At 47.1% G+C, this 11,011-nt stretch overlaps 3 protein-coding genes across 6 annotated transcripts; 2 read left to right on the top strand and 1 right to left on the bottom strand.

The window, feature by feature from the left end:
• The first annotated feature begins 447 nt into the window (after positions 1-447).
• Positions 448-4,089, top strand: LOC130536251 (nucleobindin-2-like). Of its 4 annotated transcripts, XM_057052060.1 has the most exons (13): positions 448-583; positions 868-987; positions 1,094-1,201; positions 1,277-1,409; positions 2,164-2,267; positions 2,339-2,524; positions 2,598-2,688; positions 2,758-2,816; positions 2,906-2,995; positions 3,198-3,287; positions 3,359-3,502; positions 3,584-3,631; positions 3,765-4,089. In XM_057052060.1, exons 1-12 carry the CDS (start codon positions 479-481, stop codon positions 3,608-3,610), a joined length of 1,257 nt encoding a protein of 418 aa, XP_056908040.1. In that variant the 5' UTR covers positions 448-478; the 3' UTR covers positions 3,611-3,631; positions 3,765-4,089. The 4 variants fall into 4 exon arrangements, with proteins under 4 accessions (XP_056908040.1, XP_056908041.1, XP_056908039.1 ...); XM_057052061.1 differs by having other exon boundaries at positions 1,097-1,201; positions 3,584-4,089; XM_057052059.1 differs by having other exon boundaries at positions 3,584-4,089.
• On the bottom strand, positions 3,960-6,608 carry si:dkey-10o6.2 (uncharacterized protein LOC100124608 homolog). The gene is made up of 7 exons (XM_057052068.1): positions 6,351-6,608; positions 5,448-5,572; positions 5,310-5,376; positions 4,961-5,114; positions 4,696-4,838; positions 4,518-4,628; positions 3,960-4,415 (listed from the first exon to the last, which is right to left on the bottom strand). Exons 1-7 carry the CDS (start codon positions 6,498-6,500, stop codon positions 4,236-4,238), a joined length of 930 nt encoding a protein of 309 aa, XP_056908048.1. The 5' UTR covers positions 6,501-6,608; the 3' UTR covers positions 3,960-4,235.
• LOC130536250 (1-acylglycerol-3-phosphate O-acyltransferase Pnpla3-like) lies at positions 6,389-9,374 on the top strand. Its single transcript, XM_057052058.1, has 10 exons — positions 6,389-6,528; positions 6,662-6,888; positions 7,060-7,292; positions 7,491-7,556; positions 7,770-7,982; positions 8,125-8,185; positions 8,281-8,442; positions 8,514-8,652; positions 8,869-8,976; positions 9,053-9,374. Exons 2-10 carry the CDS (start codon positions 6,702-6,704, stop codon positions 9,264-9,266), a joined length of 1,383 nt encoding a protein of 460 aa, XP_056908038.1. The 5' UTR covers positions 6,389-6,528; positions 6,662-6,701; the 3' UTR covers positions 9,267-9,374.
• The last annotated feature ends 1,637 nt before the right edge of the window (positions 9,375-11,011 follow it).

The following is an 11,011-nucleotide window of genomic DNA, read 5'->3' as shown; positions in this document are numbered from 1 at the left end:
CTACGTGGACAGAAGCGACATTACATCAGTACTAGAAAATAGATTTAAATCACTGACCGGAATATCTGAGAAAGTCACCAAATATTTTGTAACATCAGTGATTAAGGAAACAAGTCATCATATCACAGCATATGCCATCTCACATCACGTCTTTATACCAGAACATCATACCAGCAAGTGTAATAACAAACAAGTGAAATTGGAATAATATTTTTTTTTTCTTCAATCAAGAAGAACGTCTGTTCAGTAAAGTCAGGTCGTTGTGCTCTACTAATGTCATCTTTGACCTGGTTAAATAGACCAATACTTCATCAATCAAACGGGTTTGACGGCATTCTACTGTAAAAAGGACACGTACAGATTATCTCAACTTCGACAGCGCTGCAGGTTTGACTGACGACTGTTTTTACCAATCAGCTTCCACAGCGAAGCGCTGGTTTCAGGGCCTAATAAGAGTGAGCGGGGGCGGGGCGTTGCTATGGTGACCCAGTTTTTAGCTTCCAGGTGGAGAAGAAAAAGAGAGGCACGAGGTGCTGCTGTCTTAACAGCTGGAAACAGTTTGGAGGAAAAAGACCTAAAAAGAGTAAGTGTGTGTGTGTGTGTGTGTGTGTGTGTGTGTGTGTGTGTGTGTGTGTGTGTGTGTGTGTGTGTGTGTGTGTGTGTGTGTGTGTGTGTGTGTGAGAGAGAGAGAGATGCTGATGGACCAGTGAATGATAGGCCGCATTGTTACTTGTGCTTGTGTATCTCTGGGGTAAAGTCTACTTTTAGTTGCATATAGAGTTCCCTTCAGGTTTCCTTCCTGAGCTCTCTCCAGGCTTCTCCCCAGACCCTACTTTGGTACTGACTCTATGAGCTGCTCTGCTGTAGATGCTGGGGCCTCAGTACCAGTTCACCAGTGGGCTCATGCTGCTGGGATGGTGGTTGCGTGTCCATTCCCTGCCAATCAGTGTGGCACCACCTCAGGAGAACCTAGAACCACAGCAGAACGTGAGTCATCCTGTGGTTCAGAACTAAGTGGTGCTCACTCAGAAAAAAGAGTGCCAGGACTAGTTCTGGACTCTGGTTCTTTGGTCTAACTGATGTTTACTTCCAGCAGTCGGAGTTGCAATACAAGCGTTACCTGGTGGAGGTGGAGCGGTTCCTGAAGCAGGACCCACACTTCAGCGCCAAAATGGAGAACTCCAGTGTTGAAGACATCATTGTAACGTGTGCATGTTGACTCGGATCCCATCATGGCTTAATGTGCATGTTGACTCTGTGGGTTCCCATCTTTCAGAGAGGCAAACTGAACCAAGAGCTTGACCACGTGCACATCGACATCCACAGAAAACTGGACGACATGAAGAGGGAGGAGTTAAACCGCCTGAGGTCAATCCTCAAAGCCAAACACGCCATTGCAGAAGAAAAAGGTTGAGTAAATGTTGCTGAAACAGAATCCGCAGCTCAGCTGAGTTTTTACTCAGGAAGGTTAGAAGAGGGCAGAGCAGTAAATGCAGAACAACAAGCTGAGCAGCATCGCAGCATTTACAGGAACAGACGGAGGAAGCAGAGTTACTGTAAAAACCGCCAGTGTCACCAGTTATACCTGAAAAAGTGATTAATATCTCACATCTTAGCGCAGGGGTCGGCAACCCAAAATGTTGGAAGAGCCATATTGGACCAAAAAAACAAGAAACAAATCTGTCTGGAGCCGCAAAAAATTAAAAGCCTTATACAGGGCTCATAATAAAGGCAACACTTGCTGTAAGTGTCTATATTAGCTGCATTAGCCTACTTTCCAAATGATAAGTAGGCTACAAATACATAATGAGCATTCATGATGAAATGTTTATTTTCCCTGCAGCATCCTGGAGAGAATGACACACCACGTGGCCACTCTGCTGTACGATGACGCTTTAAGTTTAACTTCCATTATAATGAGATGTTGAAATTAAATATTTATTATACACATTTATACAGCATTGGAAAACTTTAAGAATGATTGTCACGTTATTCCTCCTACAGAAATTATATTAAAACAATTTCCATTTTCATATTTTTGAAAAAGCTCCAGAGAGCCACTAGGGCGGCGCCAAAGAGCCGCATGCGGCTCCAGAGCCGCGGGTTGCCGACCCCTGTAGAGGTTGAAGAACTGGTGATTTAAGCATGTGTCCTGACCTGCAGGACATGCTGTGGACTACCAGGCCATTCTCAAACAGTTTGAGCACTTGAACTACATGAACCCTGATAAGTTTGAGGTGGAGGACCTGGACCTGCTGATGAGAGAGGTAGAGGACAGATCTGGAGTTCCACCGCTCCAGCTGGTCAGCTGTTTCATGTCCGACTTTGTCTTTGGTAGATAAATAAACGCCTGGAGCAGGTTGACGAGAGTCAGCGGGAGGAATTTAAGAAGTATCAAATGATGAAGGAGCACAAGAGGAGGGCCTATATAAAGAGCTTGACTGAGGAGGAACGCAAGAAAGAAGAGAAACGCTACCAAGAAATACAGCAGAAACGTGCCAACCATCCCAAAATCAATCACCCGGTCAGACCTGCTGAGTCATTTTAGCTGAATCATGAGTCAGCAGGTTTTTTATTCAGGCTCTGATTCTGCTCAGGGGAGTGAGGACCAGCTGAAGCAGGTTTGGGAGGAGACAGATGGTCTGGACCCAGATGACTTCAATTCAAAGACTTTCTTCAAGTTACACGGTGAGTTTAAGGCACAGACATGTCCCGCAGGAAGAGGCACGTCATTAAAGCTTGTTCCCAATGTTTTAGACAACAACGGAGACGGATTCCTGGACGAGACTGAAATGGAGGCTCTCTTCAACAAAGAGGTTCTATGTTCATGTATTTGGTTCCGTATGATGATCTGTGTGAGTGTCATATTAACGCGCATTGACATCCACGTGTTCACGTGTCACAGCTGGAAAAGTTCTATGACGACACCACTGAAGACAATGCCATCCAAATGGAAGTAGAACGGATGCAAATGAGGAATCACATCTTTGCAGAGGTGAGATCTGTTTGATCCTAGACCTGTGGTACTGAGGTCATATGACCCAGTGATGACACCACAGTCCACCATACTGAAGGTGGTGTTTGTCCACATCAGTGAAGGCGCAGGCGTGAGCAGCGTTGCATGATGGAAGCTGACAGTGTCAATAGGATGAGTGTATTCTTGGCTCACTCATGCAGGTATTTGCATCGCTGTGCAGGTCGACACCAACAAAGACAGAGTCATTTCATTCAGCGAGTTCATGGAGTCAGTGAACAGCAATGCCTTTGCCCAGAACAAGGAGTGGGAGGTCAGAGGTTAACTGACATCAGCAGCTGTTTTCTCACAGTGTTGTGGCTAAATTAACTGTTTCCTCTACAGACCATAGACCAAAACCCAGTCTACACTGAAGAGGAGCTGAAAGAGTTTGAGCAGAAACTGGCCAAAGAGCATAGCAATGTCGGCAGGAAGGTGGAGGAGCTGCAGCAACAAAGGGACCTGAAGGAGGAGGAGATCAGCCTGCAGGTGCACCACAGAAGCAGCTGTTCATGTGCTCAGTGACACTACTGCAGTCTGGTATTTATCACCTCCACTCTTCTTTTTCAGGCAGGAGAAGCGAAGGAAAAACTTTAAGATTAAAACTTCAAGTCAATAGTACGTTTGACTGCTGGTGTTGCTGTAACACCACCGTCCTGTATGTGGGAGTGTGTGAGGACGTATTCTAACACCCTTGTTAAGATCCTCACCAAATGCTTAAGGCAACATGCAGCTTTCTTCTGTTCACCAGGATGTCCAGCTCACTCCCAAAGACCCGCCATCGCCCATTTCGTCCAAAATTAGAGAGAATATCAACCAAATTTCACACGTGAGACGGTTGACCAGACATATTTGATGATCAGATATTTGATGAGCAGAAAGTTGTCGTCCCGTCTCTGACGGTCACACATGAGATCCAAAGTAAACACAAAGTAAGACGCTGATATCAGTTCAGAGGTAATTTTACTCCACAGGCTCAACATATTTGACTTTCTTCTTCATCATTTGCATTCTGTTTGTTTTAAAAATGATCAATATTCAGATTAAAAACAGGCTTTTATAATTCAGACCCACAATCCTCTGCAGTTGTCTCTGTTGCACACACACTCAAAGTGTCAGTTTAGTTGAAAAACACTGAGAAGGTAAAACAGTAACAGGCTGGTTCCTTTCGTTTGCGTGTCAATTGATGGGCATGTGCCAGGAAGTGAATAAAGATAAGATTTCAGTTGTAACCATACGAGTCGGCAAAGCGCAGCTTCAGGTAGATGCTGGACTTGATGGGAGGGTATTTGTTGGAGCCGTCACAGCAGCTTATGATGGCTTCATCATCCGGCTGTAAGAAGAACGCCAGAGACTGGCGTGTGCTTGAGTCTCCAGCAGGTGGCAGCAACACTCTGTGCAGCTATGGGTTAAAAAGGGTCATCTTGTCAACTTATTTTAGAAATGGCAACATATGCTCAAAGTTATAAATAGATAATAAACAGAAATTCTGGTCAAGGCTCACCGATGAGACAAAGTGGTCATTTGTCCAACGCTGCATCAGATCCCCAACGTTAACCAGAACCGCTTCAGGGATGACGGGAATGTTGAGGTAATGGCCTGAACGGCTCCTCACCTGCATGGTCCAGGCATGGAGTTAGCCCTGAGGTCAAATGTGTCTGTGGTCAAAAACAAGACCTTACCTGCAGCCCTTCAGAGGCCTGGAACAGCAGTGTGATGCTGCCGTAGTCCGAGTGTTCTCCGCAGCGCAACTGGTTCCGTTTGGACGTTCTGGCATCAACTGGGGGGTAGTATAGAGCCCGCAGCGTGGTGGCATTCCCACTGGCTGCAGGAGACACGGAACTGTTAGGAAGAACCTGCAAGGGTCTGATGTACCATGGAGGTCACAGGACCTTTGTGAGTTGGTGTAAGAGAGTCGCGTAAGAGAAAACCAAACAGGGGACCTACTTCCTACTAGCTGATGAGCGCTGAGGAAGATGTCAGGGTCAATGTCCAGACTGTGGGCCATGAGCCTCAGAACCCGCTGGCTCAGCTCACCACAGCGCAGGAAGAATGCTGCATGACTGTCCTGGAGATCGTGCAGGACAGCAGAGGACGGCTCCTGCAGGGTGGACAGAACGAGAACCTGAAGCAACACCACTTTGGAAATGAAACTTCCTAAAACTGCTGCCGTATTCGGACCCAGACCCATCTGAACATGACAGGGAGGGCCAAACAGCCGTGTCCCTCAGCAGAACTTCACACTTTATCATCTGCTTCTCTTGAGGAGATTAAGGTACACACACACACACGGTACCATTATTGGATTCAGAACACATGTGTTGTAGGCCTCCTTCAGGTCTCCAGGTCGTTGTGGATTCAGTCTGAAAAACATGAGTTCTGATCAGAAAAGAATCCAGATCCAAACAAGTCCTGTCCAGGTCCATGGACCCACCTCTCCAGTTCCAAAGACACCCAGCCATGGTTGACACTCTCGGGGAAGCGGCCCCTGCTGGACGTTCGCTTCACCTCCTCCGGCTGCAGGAAGAACCTTTGGGAAATTTCCATGACCCGGTCCACCTGCAGAAACGTGATGGGTTCTAACTAATGCTTCAGTCCCATCAGAACCAGCTTAGAGTTCCCAGTGAAGTAGAGAACCTTGGTCTTTTACGAAAATGTTTCCTTGTTAATCTGAAGTTAAATAAAAGTCAATGTGACGACCATTAATGTAAATGTTCCGATGATGGAACGTTACTGTGGTGGGATTTGGGTTAAGTTCTGATAAAAACAAACAACCAACATGCTATCTGAGAACAAGACCTGAGGATTCCTGTAGTTTATGGACTTTTAAATAAGAAAATAAGGTGGTGCGCTAGGGTTCTTGGTTGTGGAAGACTCGGACGCAGACTTCTGCCAGATCTACTCTTCAACTGCCGAAAGAGCCACTTTATTTAACACTGGACAACAAACATTCGAACAAAGGGAAGTCTTCAATTACACACATAACCTCGCTTATGGTGTCCACGTGCAAACAATAATTAAGACAGTAATTAAACACATCAACAACCAGAACTCAATAAATGGAACACTAACATTGAAAGTTGCAAAAGATAACATTTACAACGAACAAAAACAGGGTTAACACAAACCTTAACCCAAAGACACACTGCCACAAAGAATTCTGGGAAATTCCCACACTGACCCTCCCCAACACGCTACAATATTAAAGTCCACATTGGACTAACACAACACAATAACTCACTTTTGAATCAGATCAAAGCAGGAAAATCACAATTCATGATTAAATCCAAGTTCTTCCCTCTGAAGAACCAGAACTGTATGGTTCTCCCGACCTCACCTCATCCTGAGTGATCCCGGTGTTCTTCAGGAACACGAACCCGACCTGGGTGAAGGCTGCACGCAGCTCCGCGCTCAGGCTTGGTTCCGCTTTCCGGATCTGACTCCGAGCCAGGCTGCAGGCGCTGAAATCCACCACCGGGACGCTCATGTTGACATAGACGGTAAGCGGAACCAGGGTCTGGGTTTAAAACTTCAATTGGGCGTTACCTCGTGGCGGGATCATGTGATCTATGTAGCCAAAAGGGGCAGGGGGACGGAAAGAGCCAATTATTGATCCGATTGTTTCTCACCTTCGACCGGTGTCTGCAGGTGATGTGTAGCCGAGGGCGGTCCTCAGCCCAGTTCGGAGATGTTGGACCTAGAGCGAGACTGGAGCCTCTCCTTCGCGGGATGCGGCTTCATGGGGATTTACTATGTCGGCGTCAACAGCTGCATCCTGGAGCGCTGCCCCCGCCTCATCCGAGACGCCTCCAGGATCTACGGAGCGTCCGCAGGGGCGCTGATGGCTGCGGTGATGAGCGCGGGGGTCCCGCTGGGTGAGCCGACTCCTAAAAAGTTCAAATTCTAAATTCAGAAGGTTAATCAAGATGCTAAAATTCCACTTTAATAAAGAAAAACTGAACTGTGTCACATAATTTAGGCTGCAGCTTTGTTGAAAGCCAGAATCTGTTTTTTATCAACAACTTTGTTTTATTTCCTGAATACAGAGAAATGCTGTTCTGATTTAATGTCGATGGCCCGGAGGGCCAGGAGCCATCCTCTGGGGCCGCTGCACCCGTCATTCAACCTGCTGCAGATGGTGAAGGACTCTTTGCTGAGCAACCTGCCTGAAAATGCCCACATCTTGGTCTCTGGGAGGCTGTGTGTTTCTCTAACCCGAGTGCCTGATGGCAAAAATGTCCTTGTGTCTGAGTTCCACAGCCGAGATGAGCTGGTTGAGGTACGAGGTCCAAGAGTTGAGGATTATCACACAGCCTTATCTACCCCACATATCTCCGCCTGCATCCACAGTAAAATTAGTTTCAGTAAAACCAGTCCTATGACTGGACCTTCAGAAAATGTTTCCTGTACTTTTGCTCTGATCAGACTGTTGTGACCTCATTCCCTGTCATTCTAATATCACAATCTTCCTCTCCAGGCGCTCATATGCAGTTGCTTCGTCCCGCTTTACTGTGGTGTAGTTCCACCCACCTATCGTGGCGTGGTGAGTCCAAACTAGAAAGCATAAAGAGCTCTGCTATAAAGACAAAGTGGATGCAATTATTTATTTGAAGGATCTTCTGTGAAGATGGTGATTGAGATAGGGTGTTTGTGTGAGTGGTGTGATTATGCACTCTGGCCACTAGGGGCCCAATAGATGGAATCTAGATCTTGTGAGGAACAACCAAATAATCAGACTTCATCTGTCTCCATTCAGCATTACGTAGACGGAGCTGCCAGTGACAATCTTCCTCGCTGTTGTACGAATAACACCGTCACCATCTCAGCATATGCAGGTGAAAGTGACCTTTGCCCTCCATGCGGGAACAAGCTGAGTTTCCATCAGGTCCGCTTTAACAATGTGAGCATCCAGGTGAATGCCGAGAACATGTACCGCGTGACCAGTACCTTCTTCCCTCCAGAGCAGCAGGTGAGCTATGTCATGACCTTCTCTTCAGCTCCATTCAACCCCCGGTCATCAATTGTAGTTAGCGCAAGCCTGTTTCATTTATATTGAACCATAAAATGATTGTTGCAAGTGCAGATGGATTAATTGGTTCAGGTATTTACAGGCCCTGGCTGAAATCTGCCACAGTGGCTATGTAGATGCTCTGCGCTTCCTGCAGGAGAACAGTGAGTCCTGATGCTAATGCTAACACAGCTAAAGCTAGCAGGGTATTTTTGTGATGGAGGTTCCAGCTCTCCATCATGGTATCCTTATTTCACAGATCTGATCAGCAGCGAGTGTCCAATGAGGAATTTGGAGATGGTTGCAACCAAACCCTGTTGTAAGGAGGTCACAGAGTCGAACAAGAAGAACCCAGTTCAGAACCGACACCAGTGGCTTGACCCACAGCTGATAGAGAAGCTCCCAGTTCCCATTAAAAGAGGTGAGGGTATTAGATGTGGTGAGGCTGACGGTGGTGGTGGTGGTGATGTTACAACTGTGTGTTTGTGTCAGTGTTGTGTGAAGCCTGCAGGGAAACACAGAGTTCTGCTGGTCTGCTGTCTCACATGACGAAGCTGCCCAAAAAAATGACCTCGTTCCTGCAGCTTCCCTCATTGCCACCCATCAAGTCAGCCTATTCTCTGGCCCAGAGGTAGCAACATCTCTATGATTGAGTCACAAAACATCCTTTCAAGAACTTTTCACACTGACCACGAGCCCATACTCCCATGTCTGGACTTGTTTGACAAGTGTCAGTCATGGTTGTACTTGTGACAGTTCCACGTGTTTTTTATCCCTCCTAATTGGCCTTTGAAAGGTGCCTTCAGATAAAAGATGTTATCTTTATTGTGGTTATGTGTTATTGTAGACTTGTTCAGTGGATCCCAGGGGTCCACCGGGAAGTGAGCTGGCTGTACAGCGTAGGTGGAGACAACTCCAGGCAGGCACAGACAACCACAATGGAGGACTCTGGCAGGTATGTTTATCAAGACTGAAAAAAAATCTCACAGCTCTTCAGCAAAAAAGGTGAAATTAAACATTGTTCCTGGTAGGGAGCCAGTGGTGCGGCGCTGGAAGAGTCTCCCATCAGATCTGAATCTGTGGGATCATCTCCTCCTCCCGCTGACTCCAGCAGATACACCCACATCCACTCCATCATTCACCTGGAACACCAGCAATGAACCTGAAAAGCAGACATTGACTCCACCCCCCACCCCTACTGATAACCCTGCCCCAGGCACCGGTGGAGGATGGGTTCTGGGTTGAGCTGTCGGCTGGATCAGGAATAGCACATCAGAGACAACCAGCCAGTCGTCCAGCTTCTCTGTGTTCAAATAAACATGGAAGTGGAGAAAATAAAATGAGTTTTTGTCAGCTGTGTTTTGACATCACAAAATGACCTGTTAGCTTCCTGTTTAACTTTTTTCTTTCTATTTAAAAAAAAAGTTAATTACTTTTGAGTTGATTTAAAAATCACCAAACATGTAAAGCTCCAGACAAATTCCAGCAGACATATTAAAGTGCAAAGATTCAAACTGTTCCATTAAAAACATCACCAACTGTTGTAATTAAATATCAATAACTGGTATAATTAACCAGCACCAACAGCTGTAATTAAACATTACTGTTGTAATTAAATATCAGTAATTAGTATATTTAAGAATCAGAAATGGGTGTAATTAAACAGTATTAATGTTTAAATATTAAACTGAAATTAGCTTCATAAACAGATTTTTGAAACATTGTTTTCTTAATATGATGTAACATATACAACAGGTGGAGGTCAAAGGAGGAGAAAAACACTCTGAGCTGACCCCTTCAGTCCACCCAGCCACCTACTCCACATGCACAAACACACACACTGTTATGGAACTGGATCTCATGGTCACATGAACGTCTCTACAGACTTCAGTTGTGCAACAGCAGAAACAGAGAGCCTGTTTCACCACTGCTGGACCTACCAAAGACCCAGTTCTGTTCAAGAGGAAGTTCTGGACAGTCTGAGTGGAGCTCTGACCCAGGGATGATGTTTAACTGGAGCGAGGAGTGGAACCTGTCTTTTGCTGGCTGTGGATTCAGGAGTGTTTACTATCTGGGAGCTCTGAGCTGCTTTCTGGACCGGGTCCCTCAGCTGGTCCATGGAGCAACCAGAATCTGCGGAGTATGGGCTCGTAACCCACGAGCCCATACTCCCGTGTCTGGACTTGTTTGACAAGTGTCAGTCATGGTTGTACAGTTCCACATGTTTTTTATCCCTCCTAATTGACCTTTGAAAGGTGCCTACAGATAAAAGATGTTATCTTTATTGTGGTTATGTGTGGTCCCCTCCCTGGGCTGCCACCTTATCGTGGTGGAGGGGTTTGCGTGTCCCAATGATCCCAGGAGCTCCGTTCTCTGGGGCTTATGCCCCTGGTAGGGCCTCCCATGGCAAACAGGTCCTAGGTGAGGGATCAGACAAAGGTAGCCCAGACCTCTTATGATGAACAACAGCGTTGGTCCTATGTTTCCCTTGCCCGGATGCGGGTCACCGGGGCCCCCTCCTGGAGCCAGGCCTGGGGTGGGGCACGTTGGCGAGCGCCTGGTGGCCGGACCTCTGCCCATGGAGTCCGGCCGGGCACAGCCCGAAGAGGCAACATGGGACCCCCTTCCCGTGGCTCACCACCTGTAGGAGGGGCCAAGGGGGTCGGGTGCATTGTGTTTTGGGTAGCAGCCGGAGGCAGGGACCTTGGCGGTCTGATCCCCGGCTGCATAAACTGGCTCTAGGGACATGGAATGTCACCTCTCTGGTGGGAAAGGAGCCTGAGTTGGTGCGCGAGGTTGAGAAGTTCCGACTAGATATAGTTGGCCTCACCTCGACGCACAGCAAGGGCTCTGGAACCAGTCTTCTCGAGAGGGTTGGACTCTCTACCACTCTGGAGTTGCCGATGGTGAGAGCGACGGGCAGGGGTGGCAATTCTCGTTGCTCCCCAGCTCAGTGCCTGTATATTGATTTACAGTTTACCCCGGTGGAT

The sequence above is a fragment of the Takifugu flavidus genome, chromosome 13 (assembly GCF_003711565.1).
Source record: "Takifugu flavidus isolate HTHZ2018 chromosome 13, ASM371156v2, whole genome shotgun sequence".
NCBI classification, from domain to species: Eukaryota; Metazoa; Chordata; class Actinopteri; order Tetraodontiformes; family Tetraodontidae; genus Takifugu; species Takifugu flavidus.
Note: the sequence above shows the minus strand (reverse complement) of the source record. Positions and strands in the feature narration are given on the sequence as shown.

Bases quoted from the DNA above. Each gene is read 5' to 3' on its own strand.
- LOC130536250 (XM_057052058.1), top strand. From the start codon at position 6,702: ATGTTGGACCTAGAGCGAGACTGGAGCCTCTCCTTCGCGGGATGCGGC. The intron at 7,557-7,769 runs GTGAGTCCAAAC...GTCTCCATTCAG, and splicing joins CACCCACCTATCGTGGCGTG to CATTACGTAGACGGAGCTGC. The intron at 8,653-8,868 runs GTAGCAACATCT...GTGTTATTGTAG, and splicing joins GCCTATTCTCTGGCCCAGAG to ACTTGTTCAGTGGATCCCAG.
- LOC130536251 (XM_057052060.1), top strand. From the start codon at position 479: ATGGTGACCCAGTTTTTAGCTTCCAGGTGGAGAAGAAAAAGAGAGGCA. The intron at 2,268-2,338 runs GTAGAGGACAGA...TGTCTTTGGTAG, and splicing joins TGGACCTGCTGATGAGAGAG to ATAAATAAACGCCTGGAGCA. The intron at 2,689-2,757 runs GTGAGTTTAAGG...CCAATGTTTTAG, and splicing joins GACTTTCTTCAAGTTACACG to ACAACAACGGAGACGGATTC.
- si:dkey-10o6.2 (XM_057052068.1), bottom strand. From the start codon at position 6,500: ATGAGCGTCCCGGTGGTGGATTTCAGCGCCTGCAGCCTGGCTCGGAGT. The intron at 5,573-6,350 runs GTGAGGTCGGGA...ACGTTTCTGCAG, and splicing joins CCGGGATCACTCAGGATGAG to GTGGACCGGGTCATGGAAAT. The intron at 4,839-4,960 runs GTAGGTCCCCTG...TGTCTCCTGCAG, and splicing joins CGCTCATCAGCTAGTAGGAA to CCAGTGGGAATGCCACCACG.